The 19,869-nt window shown below is 46.9% G+C and overlaps 1 protein-coding gene across 1 annotated transcript in view; it reads right to left on the minus strand.

Annotated features, from left to right (window-relative positions):
* The window catches only part of LOC311234582 (S1 RNA-binding domain-containing protein 1-like), a gene marked incomplete at its 3' end in the record, with an annotated part of 152,320 nt that extends 133,391 nt beyond the window's left edge, over nt 1-18,929 (minus strand). Inside the window, exons 1-4 of the mRNA XM_084321829.1 lie at nt 18,850-18,929; nt 15,617-15,684; nt 14,552-15,002; nt 5,269-5,475 (exon numbers count right to left, since the gene is read on the minus strand). Coding sequence (XP_084177955.1) covers nt 5,269-5,475; nt 14,552-15,002; nt 15,617-15,684 — 726 coding nt within the window. The 5' untranslated portion in view covers nt 18,850-18,929. The remainder of the gene's footprint in view (nt 1-5,268; nt 5,476-14,551; nt 15,003-15,616; nt 15,685-18,849) is intronic.
* Nucleotides 18,930-19,869: the final 940 nt, after the last annotated feature.

Raw genomic sequence — 19,869 nt, forward strand, 5'->3', positions numbered from 1 at the left:
TTGTTTGCCATGCTATTTCTATACATTAGTTTCTTGTTTGAATGCATTTATTTCTATTAGACCAGTGGTGCCCAACCAGTCGGCCGTGGTCGACCAGTAGATCAATGACATGTAATATAATTGTCACGAGCATCTACACTACATCATCGCCTACGGCAAGTGTAAACGCTCAAAAAGCAAACCGTAAACAGAACCCGGAACGAACCAAGACTGAGTGTGTACACAAACTAGAGGGGGGAGAGGGAGGGGGGAAGTTCGCATCCAACCCGGAATGAGGACGGTACGGAATGGAACGGAACCCCAATAGTTAAGTGAGAAAGGCCCCATAGATAACAACACATTGACCCCCCCTCCCCAATATCCCCCCATGTCATCTCTAGGACAACCAAAAAAAGCCCAAGCTTTTGTAGCTTCTCTCTAGACCTCAATGGAACCCTGGTCCTACCAGGCTAACCTAAACAAACCTTTAGCTAAGCAAACAACAATAATATAAAAGAAAAAGGATATATCCCTATTACAGTACAAGCAACCTACAGTACCATGCTTTGTCAAGATACCCGAAAATATATTTTTAGTCACTACCGTGGTATTTTATATTAGCGAATAACCCCAGTTGTCATAATACATGGAGCATGGAATTTGAAAAAGAGATGAAAAAGTAAAATAAAAAATAAATTGTGGCTTATACGGCCATTACTTGACCATACTCATGTCATGGTGTTGATCGAATCTTCTCTTTCACAAACCCATAGCTAAGCAAACAATAATAATACAAAAGATACCCATTGCAGTGCAGGCAACCTACAGTATCATGCTTTGTCAAGATACCAGAAAATATATTTTTGGTCACTACTGTGGTATTTTATATTAACGAATAACCCCAGTTGCCATAATACATGGAGCATGGAGTTTGAAAAAGAGATGAAAAGAAATAAATAGAATAAAATAAAAAAAATAAAAAATACCTTCAGAAAGAGTTAGGAGAACAGAGAAAGAAGAGGGGGTATTAAAAGGACCCCCCCCCTTTTTTTAAATTTGTTTTTATCTAAATCTATATAATATTAACAGAGAAGGCATTTCAATGTTCAGTGTCCTTTTGTATTCACAAATAGTCCCACATTATAAAACTTAGTAGGGCCCGATGTGTAAGATGGGAACCAAAAAATAGATAATAAAAAAAAAAGAGAGAAAGAGATGGATTTCATTATCTGGTCTGTAACTCAAGTCCAAAAATTAGCGTCTGGGTCCATCTGCTGGACACTTGAATATGGTACAATTTAGGTGGTAATCTACATTAAATTAGGTAACAATAGTCTCTCAATTTCAAAATAAAATAGTGGCTTATACAGCCATTACCTGACCATACTCATGTCATGGTGTTGATCGAATCTTCTCTTTCACAAACCCATAACTAAGCAAACAATAATAATACAAAAGAAAAGGGTATATCCCTATTACAGTACAGGCAACCTACAGTACCATACTTTGTCAAGATACCCGAAAATATATTTTTGGTCACTACCGTGGTATTTTATATTAACGAATAACCCCAGTTGCCATAATACATGGAGCATGGAGTTTGAAAAAGAGATGAAAAGAAATAAATAGAATAAAATAAAGAATAAAAGATACCTTCAGAAAGAGAGTTAGGAAAACAGAGAGAGAAGAGGGGGTATTAAAAGGACCCCCCCCCCTTTTTTTAATTTGTTTTTATCTAAATCTATATAAATTTAACAGAAGGCATTTCAATGTTCAGTGTCCTTTTGTATTCACAAATAGTCCCACATTATAAGACTTAGTAGGACCCGATGCGTAAGATTGGAACCAAAAAATAGATAATAAAAAAAAAATAGAAAGAGATGGATTTCATTATCTGGTCTGTAACTCAAGTCCAAAAATGAGCGTCTGGGTCCATCTGCTGGACACTTGAATATGGTACAATTTAGGTGGTAATCTACATTAAATTAGGTAACAATAGTCTCTCAAATTCGAAGTAAAATAGTGGCTTATACAGCCATTACCTGACCATACTCATGTCATGGTGTTGATCGAATCTTCTCTTTCACGTATGACATGGCCAGATCGGGGTCCTCGAATGATTTCTCCAATCCGTTAAATGTGATCCGGAGTATGGCAGGGAAGCGGAGGCCGAATTTGACGTTTGGTTTGTCATATTCATAAAGAAGGCGCTTCACCGCTGTGAAGGCGGCCCGCTTCCTGGCAATCTCCGGTGCGTAGTCGGGAAAGATAAATACCCGCTTCCCCTTGTAAAATAGTTGTTTCTTCTGATTTGAGAGTCGGAGAATGTGATCTTTGACGTCTCCATGGTGAATCCGCATTATAAATGGCCTGGGTTTCTCTCCATCCCGTGGCTTCTGTGCCAATGTGCGGTGTCCACGGTCCAACCGTGGAGCATCCTCGAGGTCCAAAATCTCCTTCAGCACAGCTGCACAGAATTGTCGTGGATCATCTCGTTCGCTGCCCTCCTCGATTCCAATCAGGCGAATGTTCTGGCGCCGGCTGCGGCCTTCCAAGTCCAAACATTTGTCCTTCAAAGTGCGCATATCCGACTGTAGCCGTCCAACTATAGTTTCCAGAGCCGTGATAGATGAGCTGCATTCTGTAGCATTTCCCTATATGTCGTCAATGCGTTTAGCATTATGCAAGTTAGCAGACTGTAGAGCGCTGACGGTCGTATGTAGCTCTTGGCGGATCGAAGCTATTTCTTTATGGATAGTGGCCGTCTGTGTATCCATCTTTGCTCCAAGGGTTTCAATAGCCGACATAATCGTATCCACAGACCTCGAATCAATCTCAGGCGGCCCTTGGGTAGTGTCAGTGTCAGACCCCGAGGAGAGTGAGTCATCTTCAGGTCTCTCACGGCTATCGTCAGCCTCCATAACTTTTGTTTGGGCACCTTTTCGTCTCCCACCACGTCGAGTAGACATCGCTGTTTAGTGTATAAACTGATTAAATTCGATTCGCCGAGTGGTGGAAAATGTTATATATAAAAATTAAGCGTAGGTTTAATTCATTCACATGGTATATTAACTTCAATTATGATAGTTGTTTGCTGAGCTTCTGGCTGCACAACCTCACATGTCGGCCATCTTCCTCCAACCGATTTAATACTTTATTAACAGTATGCAAAAAGGTATAGGCCTACAGTGTAATTCAATTAGCTAAACGGATAATACAAGGTATATGCCGAGGGCTGTGCATAATTAGTTTTTTTTTGTGGTTCTTCCGTCACTGCGTTGAACGTCTTGGTGGTGCCCTGGTGCAGTGGTAAATAAAAAAATACCATATTCGGTTGATACATTTAAACTGGGTCTGTTTTCATTATTCTATGATATTTTAAATAACGAAATCAAGAATTTACGCATGCTCCTAAAAATCGGATTTCCTGAAGGCCTTCGTTTTAGACCGCATATTGCTGCCACTGGGATCCGTCTAATCTCACTCTATAAGGCCAGCTTACAACCTTTCATTGTGCGTGAGGCTGTTTGTAGAGCTAAATCTATACTTTATATTATTGCTATCTGTCCATTGTCATTGTCAATTGACACTATAAACCGTCCCTTCAATAAATAATTTTTTCATCAATACGTTCCCATTTTATAGCGTCGTGAATATGAACTATATACCGCAATGTTCTGAGGTATTTCCTGGAAGGCGAGATACAGGGCGCTAAGCTAATAACGTTGAATCGAATGGCGTTTCGGCTATACACAAGCTATAGCTAAAACTCAAAATGCATATTATCGGTATCATGGTCCACCATGAATGCATGAAAGGGGGGGCGGGGGACGTCGTTTCTGATTATTGATTACCAATAACGGCATTAGCCTCATAGCCTCATTCGCTGATCGGCTGGTCGGCTATCAAAGCAAGGCCTGATCAGCATGAAATTTACGTGAAAAAGCTCTTACCGTGGGCCGGTTGGATCCCAAAAAGGATTTCCCAGTTATCGATCGCCATCTGGTAGATCGATATGTCCATTGGCTGATGCTATATTCCTTTACTGCATACTGAATTCCGTGTCGCAAAAACTATTCCAGTCGATCGGCTACAGGCATAGCTTTAGGCTAACAAAAAAGTCCACCCATGATGAAAATAAATAAAAACACCTGTCTGTAACAGGGAACACTGCATTATCGAGACAGCGCCCCTACGAGGATCTGGCCGGTAATGCACTTTTCCGAATCCCAAGAGTAGGGTAAATATGCAGTGCCACTCTGTGACATTGAGTAGGATATTACAATGGAATAAAAGCAAAACTTAACACGTATATATACGTGGTTGGCCCTCAAGCGTTGGATCCAAAACACGTATATATACGTGGTTGGCCACGAATGTGTTAAGGATAAAGATGAAAAAGATTGAGGTTTTTTGTACGGCGCCATAAAGTTGTTCATTGTCTATGGAGCAGCCCCAGATTTTACATCCCAGTGACATCATCGCTTGGAAGCTTCTCTCTATGTTTTTTAGCACAGGGAGAGCATGTGTGAAGTAGGCTTGGGCGGTAACTGATAACATCACAGGTTTGAGTTTTAGCACTCTGGTTTTTAGATTTGGGAAAGAGCTGTTCATGGTCACTAATATTTCTTTAGACTGTCTTAAGACTATAGGAATAACATGTATGAATTGTGAAAAGGGGGATGTGGTTCTAAAAGCCCTGTACAAGGCTCAGGCTCCACCAGCCTACCTCTACGAGGTCCCAGGTCATGGTGTGGTCTCTCTCTGTCCACCAGCCTACCTCTACGAGGTCCCAGGTCATGGTGTGGTCTCTCTCTGTCCACCAGCCTACCTCTACGAGGTCCCAGGTCATGGTGTGGTCTCTCTCTGTCCACCAGCCTACCTCTACGAGGTCCCAGGTAGGGCTGGGCAATTCGGGAAAAAATCACGATCTCGATTCATAGACCTATGCAATCTCATTTCTAAATTATGACGATTTTTTTTATTAAAAAAATTATAATAATATTAAACTTTTTTAAATGATGACGATTCTGACTTGAGTTATTTTGTATGTTACAAGAGACTTAAGTTTAAGTCAAGCACTTTGATATATGTTATGTTTAAGTTTAAGTCAAGCACTTGTATGTTATGTTGTCTGTTTAAGAAAGAGTACAATAAATGATTTTATTGAAAAAATAAGAATCATGTGAGAGAATCGTGATCTCAATTCTTAGAGAGAAAAATCGTGATTCACATTTTAGCAAGAATCGCCCAGCCCTAGTCCCAGGTGGTCTCTGCCCACCAGCCTACCTCCACGAGGTCCCAGGTCATGTTGTGGTCTCGGTCCAGTTGCCCCATGGAGGCACCGCTGGTCTTCTGCTTCTTGGGACTGGGCTGCTCGAACGTAAAGTCTTCCTCTTCCTCGTCCTTCTTCACCATGGCTCCGCCCATCCCAGAGGGGCCTTCGCCCGACCACCCGCCCGCCTGAGACGCCGCGCTCACGGTGAAGGACAACCTCTGTGAGGGAAAGAACGAGAGAGGAAAGAGCATCGTTTTTCTAGTGTGTTTGTAGTGTAGAGGTCTAAGCACTGGGTAGTGTAGAGGTCTAAGCACTGGGTAGTGTAGTGGTCTAAGCACTGGGTAGTGTAGAGGTCTAAGCACTGGGTAGTGTAGAGGTCTAAACACTGGGTAGTGTAGAGGTCTAAGCACTGGGTAGTGTAGAGGTCTAAGCACTGGGTAGTGTAGAGGTCTAAGCACTGGGTAGTGTAGAGGTCTAAGCACTGGGTAGTGTAGAGGTCTAAGCACTGGGTAGTGTAGTGGTCTAAGCACTGGGTAGTGTAGTGGTCTAAGCACTGGGTAGTGTAGAGGTCTAAGCACTGGGTAGTGTAGAGGTCTAAGCACTGGGTAGTGTAGAGGTCTAAGCACTGGGTAGTGTAGAGGTCTAAGCACTGGGTAGTGTAGAGGTCTAAGCACTGGGTAGTGTAGAGGTCTAAGCACTGGGTAGTGTAGTGGTCTAAGCACTGGGTAGTGTAGTGGTCTAAGCACTGGGTAGTGTAGAGGTCTAAGCACTGGGTAGTGTAGAGGTCTAAGCACTGGGTAGTGTAGAGGTCTAAGCACTGGGTAGTGTAGAGGTCTAAGCACTGGGTAGTGTAGTGGTCTAAGCACTGGGTAGTGTAGAGGTCTAAGCACTGGGTAGTGTAGTGGTCTAAGCACTGGGTAGTGTAGTGGTCTAAGCACTGGGTAGTGTAGAGGTCTAAGCACTGGGTAGTGTAGAGGTCTAAGCACTGGGTAGTGTAGAGGTCTAAGCACTGGGTAGTGTAGAGGTCTAAGCACTGGGTAGTGTAGTGGTCTAAGCACTGGGTAGTGTAGAGGTCTAAGCACTGGGTAGTGTAGAGGTCTAAGCACTGGGTAGTGTAGAGGTCTAAGCACTGGGTAGTGTAGTGGTCTAAGCACTGGGTAGTGTAGAGGTCTAAGCACTGGGTAGTGTAGAGGTCTAAGCACTGGGTAGTGTAGTGGTCTAAGCACTGGGTAGTGTAGTGGTCTAAGCACTGGGTAGTGTAGAGGTCTAAGCACTGGGTAGTGTAGAGGTCTAAGCACTGGGTAGTGTAGAGGTCTAAGCACTGGGTAGTGTAGAGGTCTAAGCACTGGGTAGTGTAGAGGTCTAAGCACTGGTTAGTGTAGTGGTCTAAGCACTGGGTAGTGTAGTGGTCTAAGCACTGGGTAGTGTAGAGGTCTAAGCACTGGGTAGTGTAGAGGTCTAAGCACTGGGTAGTGTAGAGGTCTAAGCACTGGGTAGTGTAGAGGTCTAAGCACTGGGTAGTGTAGTGGTCTAAGCACTGGGTAGTGTAGAGGTCTAAGCACTGGGTAGTGTAGTGGTCTAAGCACTGTGTTACAAAGGGTCAGATTAAACCGAATATATATATTTATTGCCTGAGATCCCATGTATAATATTTGCATATCGTTTGATATCCCCTGTATATTCCTTGTAAAATATATACGGAATATCCCTTTACCTGGTAGCAGGACAGACCATAATATTCGTTCTCCTATTGGAAGCGATCCCCTAGGCGCCACTGCCTTACCCCCTCGAGCTGACTTCAAAGGTACCGACGAGATATGTCTGTACATGCCCAGCTTCTGCCCACTAATACGGCTACCGAAAGCAGAATGGCACTATTTGTCCACGGTACATATAAATGGGGCGCAAGAAATGTAGAACCCCCCTTGCAGTTCCTTTTCAGTTCGCCTTCAGTTCAGTCTGGTTCAGTTATCCAAGCAACGTCTCACCCACTACGCAACGTGGGCAGAGCCGGGCTCGCATTGCCCCAAGATAGAGCCTCGTGTTATCCTAATACGTCTGTTTGTCGTATCGTTCTCTATTTATTAGTAAACCTTCATTACGAGTCAAAGACCACGTGGAGTGAGTAATTGTGCGTCTACATAGAGCACTTATTGCCCGTGCTAATAGTATAGTAACGTCAAGGTCAACCGTGCACTACCGCACCGGAGGATATCTACACCGGAGCAGCAGCACCACGGGGGATTTACACCCCGCCCGCAGTGCCACTTTTCCGGCAAGGATTATTATTCTTCATTCTTCACCAAGCTACTGGAAGCAGAGAACCGCCTACACCCACTGCTGTGGGATCCACGTGCCCGTGGGGACATCACTCAAGCCCGTCTTTGTCGTACCAGAGACTCCACAGCTTTCACCTACACGGCGCGCATCCTGGGACCAGGCTGCCTCTCCCCGCTGCTCCAGGGGTGACATCGCCTCTGATCTAATCTAATATACTTATGTACAGTATTGGCCAGGAGTACATAGACGGTAGTGATTTAATGATATCAGTACTTGATTAATACAGTCAGGGAATTGTACCCCTCAGTTACAATTGGTCCTTCGATAGCCGGAGAATAATCAGCGTAATATTAATATAATATTAATATTGACATGGCCGATGACGAACACTCCACAAACGGTTCTCCTAAGCTAGATCGCCCGCAGCGCAGACGACAGCCACCTCCCTATCTAGAGGCATACTCTGTCAGTCCAATACCTAGCTTTAAAGGAACGGTAAACGCGGTAAAAGCAGAAAGTAAAATTATGTCTGACCTTAACAACCAGGTTACCCCGACCACAGAGGCCCTAGTGGGTGCTAATGTAACTGACCAAGCTCACGGTGGGGACCAGGAGGGAACTGACACGACTTTACCCCCAGACAATACAGAAGAAATAGCCCCCGATCAGCTCCGGGAGGAAGACAACCCTAAAGAGACGCGCACCCAGGAGACGGATCTCCTCGGTACGCAACAGGAGAACGGATCTCCAACCAGTACTGCCGGGAGCCGATCGCCCCGAACGGCGTCTTCCCCCAGCGAGGCGGACAAGATGCTGGCTGCAGGCACTCATCGCCACCCTGGCAGCCTCCACCGAACGCGATCGACTTCAAGCGCAACAGACGTGCGAGCGCGAACATTTCGCAGGTGAGCGAGAGCGCTTCCAGGCGCAACAAAGGAGCGAAGACGACCGCATAAGGCTGGAGACCAGACGCCTCCAGACAGAAGAGAACATCGAGAGAAGCCGCGCCGACGTCGCAAATGCACAGCTCCACGCCGCCCATGCTAGCGCCAATGCCCAGCGCGACGTCGCCAACGCACAGCGCAACGCTGCCCAGGCCAGCGCCAATGCGCAGCGCGACGCCGCCAATGCCCAGCGCGAAGCAGCGCGCGACGCAGCCCATGCCCGGCGCGAGGCAGAGCGCGACCGGCTGCAGGCGGAGCTAATGGACAAACTGGTTGCCATGGCGACACCCCCTCACTCCGCACGGAGCTCTCAGAGGTCGTCAAGACATGGGTCTAGGACACATTCCCCTACCAGACGAAGCGACCCGGGACCCCGCCTACAGGAGGATCCTGTCCACGTCTCCGAACCCCCTCCCCAGCCGGTCCATACGAGACCTAGCAACCGGGGTACAGAACCGAACCACGCCGAGAGACTGAACAGACGACTCCAGGTCCTAGCAGAGGGAGAGGAGGAGGAAGAGGAGTGTCAAGCCGACCAGCAGCAACGTGCTCTGGCCCAGGAGGCCCAGTACAGCCCCGACCAGCAGCAACGTACTCAGGACCAGGAGGTCCAGTACAGCCCAGAAGTCAGCCCCGAGGCCCTGCGTTACAAACCCCCGACTCCACTCACGGGTGAGTTTGACGCACCGTCAGCCCCGAGGAACAGCACCTGGGTACCCGACCTTCGGTACCCACCAAGTACCAGCCCAAGACGACACGCCAGAGGAGACTCGCCTAGGAGGCCTCTCCCCCAACGCTCACCGATGTGCCAGTCATCCATGACATCATACATTGCCACGCAGTCATTTCCCGACTTCGCCTATGAGAGTCGAGCACAGTATACGGAGCTCCGGATGTGCCTAGAGACAATGATGGTGGATGTCGCTGATGAACGCCACAAGTATGCAATATTACTGAAGCACCTGAAAGTACCGCGAGCGCACAATATAGCGCTGGCCTATGCCACCTCTTCGACACCATACACAGCGGCCCTAGCGGCGCTGGACCAGAGATATGGACGTATATGGGATTACGTAATAGAAGAGATAAGGCATATTGACCGCTTACCCCCAGCCACAGACAATCGCTCACTAGACGACCTGTCAATCAAAGTGCAGTCCCTGGTAGGGATGCTGGGAGCGCAACGGGAGAAGGGCAGGCATGAGCTATACGCCAACTCTAACGTTGAGAGGATTTTGGAGAAGCTGCCACCCGCAAGACAGGAGCGCTTTCGGCGGCAGAGGGACTACCGCGACCCCGACGGCCCCGAGCCATCCCTCCTTGATCTGGCCGACTTCCTGGCGAGAGAGGTCAGCAGCTTACGACTGGACACCTTCGGGCGGAGCACGCCAAGCTCCAGAGAGGGACCCAGGAGAATAAATGATGGAAGAAGATCGGTGACTGTTATGCACCAAGCCGAAGCAGTACCGCAGCACTCCAACCACAACACCCCCTCGACGAAAGAGGACCAGTGGAAGATTGAGTGCCAGTACTGTGAGGGAGAACATCGGCTCCATCAGTGCGAAGATTTCAAGAAGCTGACCACGGATGATGTGAGCCAGTGGGTCAAGGACCACCGCCGCTGCTTCCGCTGCGTGCGCAGCCACCTAGCAGCTGAGTGCCGCTTGAAAAAGAAGTGCAGCAGGTGCGGTGGCACCCACCTGGAGGTCCTGCATGACATCAACAAGCGTCAGCCAGGACAACCGAGTGGGCCCGTCGCGGTGATGTACCACGCCGAGGCGGTGGCACCAGAACCAAAGTTCCACCAGACCGCTCCCTGGTGTCCCGACTGCCACGGCAGACACTGGCGGACAAGGTGCGACTCGTACCATATAGAGTCTACGTCACCACCCGAGACAGGAGTGCTCCACATTGACCAGCACAGCGAGACCCCCCGAGTGCTCCTCAAAGTGGTCAGAGTGCTCCTGAGCCACGGGGACAAAGTCATGGACACTTACGCCGTCCTTGATGACGGGTCAGAGAAGACCCTTCTGCTCGCGTCCGCTGCGGCCCAGCTGGGACTGCGGGGGAGCGAGAACCAAATGACGATTCGGACAATAAGAAGAGATTTAAAGACGATAAAGGGCGAGAATGTCTCCTTCACTATCGCAGCAAGCGGGCATCCAGAGCGACGGTATAGGATTACAAATGCCTTCACCAGCCAAGAAATAGGACTATCACAGTACACCTACCCCATCCCACAGCTGATGGATGAATGTGTGCACCTGCGTCAACTACCTATCCCGCTCATAGACGGCGCCACCCCGACCCTGTTGATAGGCTCAGACCATGCAGACCTCATCGTCCCGATAGACCGGGTCCATACCGGAACCCGAGGCTGTCCTGCAGCAGTCGAGACCCGCCTTGGGTGGACACTACAAGGCCCCCTCGCTAACTCTCTCAACCGAACAGCAGCCACTAGCTGCCTCCACTCCAGAGCGACAGAAGAAGACACCGGCCTCTCCCCCATACAGCAGAGGCTATTGACATTAAGCGAGAGACCCGTGAGAGAACCGTGGGTACCAGAAGGAGTTCGGAACTCCATCCCCCTCAGCTGCGCTTCAGACGTAGCTGACCTCGAACCCAGCACCCCAAGCGACTCCTTGACGGGGCGGCCGGGACCGGCCCCTCCTCACACGGGGTACAGAGCGAACAAGAGAAACAGACGGAGGAGGAGAAAGCACAGCCAAGCAAAGATCAAAGCAGTCTCAGGCCCGCTTCCTCCTAAGCCCCCCTTCATCCCGTCCAGTCGTCATGACCATGGACCAGTCACCACCCCGAGCTGCGTGGCCGGCCGGCCGCGTAAGCAAAGTGACCACTGGTGCCGACGGAAAGGTCAGAGTGGCAGAAGTGCTCGGCCAAGGGCGGATCTACAACCGACCCGTGGCGAGGCTGATAGAGTCGCCAAGGCTCCCCGACTCGCCTAATGACGACCATGACCCCTGACTTTGTGAACTGCCCGACCCCTCACAGACATTGAGTAGTGGACAGTGCGGTTAATCTGTCCCTGCTTAGCTAATTAGGTGGGACTAATTAGGGGGCGGCTGTTACAAAGGGTCAGATTAAACCGAATATATATATTTATTGCCTGAGATCCCATGTATAATATTTGCATATCGTTTGATATCCCCTGTATATTCCTTGTACAATATATACGGAATATCCCTTTACCTGGTAGCAGGACAGACCATAATATTCGTTCTCCTATTGGAAGCGATCCCCTAGGCGCCACTGCCTTACCCCCTCGAGCTGACTTCAAAGGTACCGACGAGATATGTCTGTACATGCCCAGCTTCTGCCCACTAATACGGCTACCGAAAGCAGAATGGCACTATTTGTCCACGGTACATATAAATGGGGCGCAAGAAATGTAGAACCCCCCTTGCAGTTCCTTTTCAGTTCGCCTTCAGTTCAGTCTGGTTCAGTTATCCAAGCAACGTCTCACCCACTACGCAACGTGGGCAGAGCCGGGCTCGCATTGCCCCAAGATAGAGCCTCGTGTTATCCTAATACGTCTGTTTGTCGTATCGTTCTCTATTTATTAGTAAACCTTCATTACGAGTCAAAGACCACGTGGAGTGAGTAATTGTGCGTCTACATAGAGCACTTATTGCCCGTGCTAATAGTATAGTAACGTCAAGGTCAACCGTGCACTACCGCACCGGAGGATATCTACACCGGAGCAGCAGCACCACGGGGGATTTACACCCCGCCCGCAGTGCCACTTTTCCGGCAAGGATTATTATTCTTCATTCTTCACCAAGCTACTGGAAGCAGAGAACCGTCTACACCCACTGCTGTGGGATCCACGTGCCCGTGGGGACATCACTCAAGCCCGTCTTTGTCGTACCAGAGACTCCACAGCTTTCACCTACACGGCGCGCATCCTGGGACCAGGCTGCCTCTCCCCGCTGCTCCAGGGGTGACATCGCCTCTGTGAACCATTGACTTGCCTAGAGATTTGCCTCCCTCTGCTGGCTTACAACCGGTAGTACCCCCTATCCCAGAATAACCATAGAGATAATTCTTAATATTCACTATTGATTTGCCTGCACATTCTATTTGCCTTATAAGCGCATCCCAAGTGACCAAAGTACTGTAACCTAATATCCCTTTTATGTAATAAATATTGTAAACGAGTATTTTGTGTGGAAAACCGTGTTATTGTTGGAGTGTTCTAATCTAATATACTTATGTACAGTATTGGCCAGGAGTACATAGACGGTAGTGATTTAATGATATCAGTACTTGATTAATACAGTCAGGGAATTGTACCCCTCAGTTACACACTGGGTAGTGTAGAGGTCTAAGCACTGGGTAGTGTAGAGGTCTAAACACTGGGTAGTGTAGAGGTCTAAGCACTGGGTAGTGTAGAGGTCTAAACACTGGGTAGTGTAGAGTTCTAAGCACTGGGTAGTGTAGTGGTCTAAGCACTGGGTAGTGTAGAGTTCTAAGCACTGGGCAGTGTAGAGGTCTACACCATCCCCAGACTGACAGTAGGGTAGTCTACACCCTCCCCAAACCGACAGTAGGGTAGTCTACACCCTCCCCAGACTGACAGTAAGGTAGTCTACACCCTCCCCAGACCGACAGTAGGGTAGTCTATACCCTCCCCAGACCGACAGTAGGGTAGTCTACACCCTCCCCAGAACGACAGTAGGGTAGTCTACACCCTCCCCAGACCGACAGTAGGGTAGTCTACACCCTCCCCAGACCGACAGTAGGGTAGTCTACACCCTCCCCAGACAGACAGTAGGGTAGTCTACACCCTCCACAGACCAACAGTAGGGTAGTCTACACCCTCCCCAGACAGACAGTAAGGTAGTCTACACCCTCCCCAGACTGACAGTAGGGTAGTCTACACCCTCCACAGACCAACAGTAGGGTAGTCTACACCCTCCCCAGACAGACAGTAGGGTAGTCTACACCCTCCACAGACCAACAGTAGGGTAGTCTACACCCTCCCCAGACCGACAGTAGGGTAGTCTACACCCTCCCCAGACCGACAGTAGGGTAGTCTACACCCTCCCCAGACTGACAGTAAGGTAGTCTACACCCTCCACAGACCAACAGTAGGGTCGTCTACACCCTCCACAGACCAACAGTAGGGTAGTCTACACCCTCCCCAGACAGACAGTAGGGTAGTCTACACCCTCCCCAGACCAACAGTAGGGTCGTCTACACCCTCCACAGACCAACAGTAGGGTAGTCTACACCCTCCCCAGACAGACAGTAGGGTAGTCTACACCCTCCCCAGAATGACAGTAGGGTAGTCTACACCCTCCCCAGACAGACAGTAGGGTAGTCTACACCCTCCCCAGAATGACAGTAGAGTAGTCTACACCCTCCCCAGACCGACAGTAGAGTAGTCTACACCCTCCCCAGACCGACAGTAGGGTAGTCTACACCCTCCCCAGACCGACAGTAGGGTAGTCTACACCCTCCCCAGACCGACAGTAGGGTAGTCTACACCCTCCCCAGACTGACAGTAGGGTAGTCTACACCCTCCCCAGACCGACAGTAGGGTAGTCTACACCCTCCCCAGACCAACAGTAGGGTAGTCTACACCCTCCCCAGACCGACAGTAGGCTACACCCTCCCCAGACCGACAGTAGGGTAGTCTACACCCTCCCCAGACTGACAGTAGGGTAGTCTACACCCTCCCCAGACTGACAGTAGGGTAGTCTACACCCTCCCCAGACCAATAGTAGGGTAGTCTACACCCTCCACAGACCGACAGTAGGGTAGTCTACACCCTCCCCAGACTGACAGTAGGGTAGTCTACACCCTCCCCAGACTGACAGTAGGGTAGTCTACACCCTCCCCAGACTGACAGTAGGGTAGTCTACACCCTCCCCAGACCGACAGTAGGGTAGTCTACACCCTCCCCAGACTGACAGTAGGGTAGTCTACACCCTCCCCAGACTGACAGTAGGGTATGTGTTCATTCGTGCGTCACGTGTGTGTGTGTGTGTGTGCGTGTGAATGCATGCATGTGTTTGTGAGCGAGAGTGAATATACAGTATCTTACCTCATCCTTGGTCCTGACTCCACTCTCCTCCTCTACTGCCGTATCTCTCCCTCCGTCCTCCACTCCTCCGTCCATTGCTTTCCTCTTATTGCCAGCCATTGCCCCGGAGGCGCCAGCGGCTTTAGGGACCCTGGGTTTACGTGGTGCTCTGGGCTTGGGTTCACTGGGCGCCTTGGGAGCTTTGGGTGCTTTGGGTGGTTTGGGTGGTTTGGGCTCCTTGGGTGGTTTGGGCTCCTTGGGTGGTTTGGGTGGTTTGGGTGGTTTGGGTGCTTTGGGCTCCTTGGGTGGTTTGGGCTCCTTGGGCTTAGCAGGTGGTCTCTTGGAGGCTGCCTTCTTCTCTCCGGCTGCAGGGGCATCTGTGGTGGTCTTCTTGGAGACCTTGGCCTCCGAGGGTTTCCATTCCTCACCCTCCTCCTCATCATCATCACTCCTCTCAATCTGGGAGAAGGAGCTGGGTGGGAGAATAAAAAGGGATACCATACGGAGCAGAATGGAATAGAAAACAAATCTATAGGCGTACGCACACAATCAAATACTGTCATCAAGGGGGGGGGGGTGGAAGTGGGAAGACAAATTTGGGGGGGGGGGGTTAGATAATACCGGCATATTTGCCAGGGGACAGCCTTGGGAAATACTTTTAGTGCTGTAGGACATTCATGTTTTGAATGGAGGATAGAGGATTACCTAGGCGGGTTAAAATGGGAGAGGCCAAAATATTATTTCAAATGTATGTCCTGTGTATTTATATAAAATAAATAAAAAAATTAAAGGGAACATAACCGAAATGATGCAGGTGTTTGTCTTGTGAACTGTTTAATGTAATAAAAAAAAAAAAAAGTTGTGAAAAGAACTGAAAAATGGAAATAAAAACATTGTGGGGAAAAAAATACTGTCATCAAGGACAGAAAACAATAAGATAACATAGGCGTACCATATAGAACAGAACATGATAGAATCGATAGGCAATAATACACCAACGAGTTCTGATTCATATCCTAATACACACAACCAAAATGTGCCACCAGGGATGGAATAGAATAGGGAGTAATAGAATAGACCACTCACAGGTCTGTGTCCTCGTCTGAATTCTCCGCTTCCTTATAGACTTTTGCGGTTCTAGTTCTGCGAATCATCTGTAGGGAAACAGTGCACCAGACAGTAAGACAATAGACGGTTTCACTAGAATTCTGTTGCTAGCAAACAGTTTGGACCCAAGTGTATTTCCTGACAGTTATTGCATTTAGCAAACATTGCAACAGGAAATACACTTGGGTCTTTTTAGAATGGTATTGTTGATACACATCAGGATTCAGGACCTGCGTAAGATGTTGCACTGATGCATTAGCGGGTACATTTGAACAGTCAGCAAAAGGCCAGATGATTGGGTCACCTAAATAGCAAGAGAAACAGGGCAGCCCAGTAGCTGTCTGCAATGTTTATGTTTATCATGTTAGCAAGAGAAACAGGGCAGCCCAATAGCTGCCTGCCATGTTTATGTTGATCATGTTAACAAGAGAAACAGAGCTGCCTGTTATCATTATGTTTATCATGTTAACAAGAGACACAGATCAGTCTAGTAGCTGCCTGTTATCATTATGTTTATCATGTTAACAAGAGACACAGATCAGTCTAGTAGCTGCCTGTTATCATTATCATTATGTTTATCATGTTAACAAGAGACACAGATCAGTCTAGTAGCTGCCTGTTATCATTATGTTTATCATGTTAACAAGAGACACAGATCAGTCTAGTAGCTGCCTGTTATCATTATGTTTATCATGTTAACAAGAGACACAGATCAGTCTAGTAGCTGCCTGTTATCATTATGTGTATCATGTTAACAAGAGACACAGATCAGTCTAGTAGCTGCCTGTTATCATTATGTTTATCATGTTAACAAGAGACACAGATCAGTCTAGTAGCTGCCTGTTATCATCATGTTTATCATGTTAACAAGAGACACAGATCAGTCTAGTAGCTGCCTGTTATCATCATGTTTATCATGTTAACAAGAGACACAGATCAGTCTAGTAGCTGCCTGTTATCATTATCATTATGTTTATCATGTTAACAAGAGACACAGATCAGTCTAGTAGCTGCCTGTTATCATTATGTTTATCATGTTAACAAGAGACACAGATCAGTCTAGTAGCTGCCTGTTATCATCATGTTTATCATGTTAACAAGAGACACAGATCAGTCTAGTAGCTGCCTGTTATCATTATGTTTATCATGTTAACAAGAGACACAGATCAGTCTAGTAGCTGCCTGTTATCATTATGTTTATCATGTTAACAAGAGACACAGATCAGTCTAGTAGCTGCCTGTTATCATCATGTTTATCATGTTAACAAGAGACACAGATCAGTCTAGTAGCTGCCTGTTATCATCATGTTTATCATGTTAACAAGAGACACAGATCAGTCTAGTAGCTGCCTGTTATCATTATCATTATGTTTATCATGTTAACAAGAGACACAGATCAGTCTAGTAGCTGCCTGTTATCATTATGTTTATCATGTTAACAAGAGACACAGATCAGTCTAGTAGCTGCCTGTTATCATCATGTTTATCATGTTAACAAGAGACACAGATCAGTCTAGTAGCTGCCTGTTATCATTATCATTATGTTTATCATGTTAACAAGAGACACAGATCAGTCTAGTAGCTGCCTGTTATCATTATGTTTATCATGTTAACAAGAGACACAGATCAGTCTAGTAGCTGCCTGTTATCATTATGTTTATCATGTTAACAAGAGACACAGATCAGTCTAGTAGCTGCCTGTTATCATTATGTTTATCATGTTAACAAGAGACACAGATCAGTCTAGTAGCTGCCTGTTATCATCATGGTTATCATGTTAACAAGAGACACAGATCAGTCTAGTAGCTGCCTGTTATCATCATGTTTATCATGTTAACAAGAGACACAGATCAGTCTAGTAGCTGCCTGTTATCATTATCATTATGTGTATCATGTTAACAAGAGACACAGATCAGTCTAGTAGCTGCCTGTTATCATTATGTTTATCATGTTAACAAGAGACACAGATCAGTCTAGTAGCTGCCTGTTATCATCATGTTTATCATGTTAACAAGAGACACAGATCAGTCTAGTAGCTGCCTGTTATCATCATGTTTATCATGTTAACAAGAGACACAGATCAGTCTAGTAGCTGCCTGTTATCATTATCATTATGTTTATCATGTTAACAAGAGACACAGATCAGTCTAGTAGCTGCCTGTTATCATTATGTTTATCATGTTAACAAGAGACACAGATCAGTCTAGTAGCTGCCTGTTATCATCATGTTTATCATGTTAACAAGAGACACAGATCAGTCTAGTAGCTGCCTGTTATCATTATGTTTATCATGTTAACAAGAGACACAGATCAGTCTAGTAGCTGCCTGTTATCATTATGTTTATCATGTTAACAAGAGACACAGATCAGTCTAGTAGCTGCCTGTTATCATCATGTTTATCATGTTAACAAGAGACACAGATCAGTCTAGTAGCTGCCTGTTATCATCATGTTTATCATGTTAACAAGAGACACAGATCAGTCTAGTAGCTGCCTGTTATCATTATCATTATGTTTATCATGTTAACAAGAGACACAGATCAGTCTAGTAGCTGCCTGTTATCATTATGTTTATCATGTTAACAAGAGACACAGATCAGTCTAGTAGCTGCCTGTTATCATCATGTTTATCATGTTAACAAGAGACACAGATCAGTCTAGTAGCTGCCTGTTATCATTATCATTATGTTTATCATGTTAACAAGAGACACAGATCAGTCTAGTAGCTGCCTGTTATCATTATGTTTATCATGTTAACAAGAGACACAGATCAGTCTAGTAGCTGCCTGTTATCATTATGTTTATCATGTTAACAAGAGACACAGATCAGTCTAGTAGCTGCCTGTTATCATTATGTTTATCATGTTAACAAGAGACACAGATCAGTCTAGTAGCTGCCTGTTATCATCATGGTTATCATGTTAACAAGAGACACAGATCAGTCTAGTAGCTGCCTGTTATCATGTTTATGTTTATCATGTTAACAAGAGACACAGATCAGTCTAGTAGCTGCCTGTTATCATCATGTTTATAATGTTAGCCTTTCTTTCAAACTTGCCGCTCTAAGTTCGCTACCTGGTCATCAGCTGGCGCTAGAGGCACAGCGGTGTAACATCTGACTGTCTGGCAGCGACTGTGATTTCACTGTGACTGGTTTAAGTGTAACGTTAGCTTCTGTCGTGTTAGACATGTTTAATAACGTTACTACTCACCGTGTGTACAAGTCAACCAGTATTATGTTAGAGACGAGAAGAAACCGTCCGCTGGTAACACACTGTCTGCTCCGCCAGCGAGCAACCACAACACAGAGACTTCCGGTCGCGTCTTTTCAAAATAAAAGAACGATTCTGCATAAAGTCTAAAAGCACACATAAAAGTTACTGAAAATGTTTTATTTTGCACATTAGATTTAGATAATTCAATGCCACGTCGGTAATATTCTTTTTTTACAGCATACAAAATGAAATTATTTGGTCTTGGTTCCTCGGCCATGCAAGCAGCATCATCAATAAAATATAAGAATAGGGGAATAGAAAAGCACAAAGGGTCCATGAGCCAGACCAGATATCGGTCTCGTCTGAGTGTGCAAAACCTTACCTATTCTAAATTGTTTATAGGGTCAATACACGTGTAGCAGGGTGGATTATCCCTGCTTTATGGGAGTGGTTGTACACGGCCACCTGGTAGCGGGATGCAGCAGAGCCGAGTCTAGCTGGACCCCCGTCTTTAGGCCAGGAATGTCGAAATGGAGGTCGAGCAGCAGGAGCGGATGGGGCCTAGGATTCACTGACCTAGGGATGGTACTCTGGTCCTTCTTGCCTTCCAGGGTGATCAGCAGTAGCTCCCCACACACCCCCACTTCCCCCAATATTTCCTGATCCCTCCCACACCTGATGGCAGTACGATGAATAAGGTTTTCGCTCCCCAAAGCAGTACCCTTCCTTAATGACCTGTAGAGACCGTTAACCATGAACTAGAAACAGGGGTGGGGAAGGGTTAAATAATGATGAGCATTACCCGAGCAGAAAATGGTTAAGGCAACATACTCAGTAACAGACACACACACAGTGCTCCCGTTCAGTATTTGTTTAGTGAAACATTTGGTTCTCAACCCAACTACAACCATTATACTGTTATCAAAAGGCACCGTGAGCAAAGCTCTTCCCGCTTACACAACCATGAGCAAAGCTCTTCCCGCTTACACAACCATGAGCAAAGCTCTTCCCACACTA

This window comes from Notolepis coatsorum, assembly GCF_963971535.1.
Source record: "Notolepis coatsorum genome assembly, chromosome: 9".
Classification (NCBI taxonomy): Eukaryota; Metazoa; Chordata; class Actinopteri; order Aulopiformes; family Paralepididae; genus Notolepis; species Notolepis coatsorum.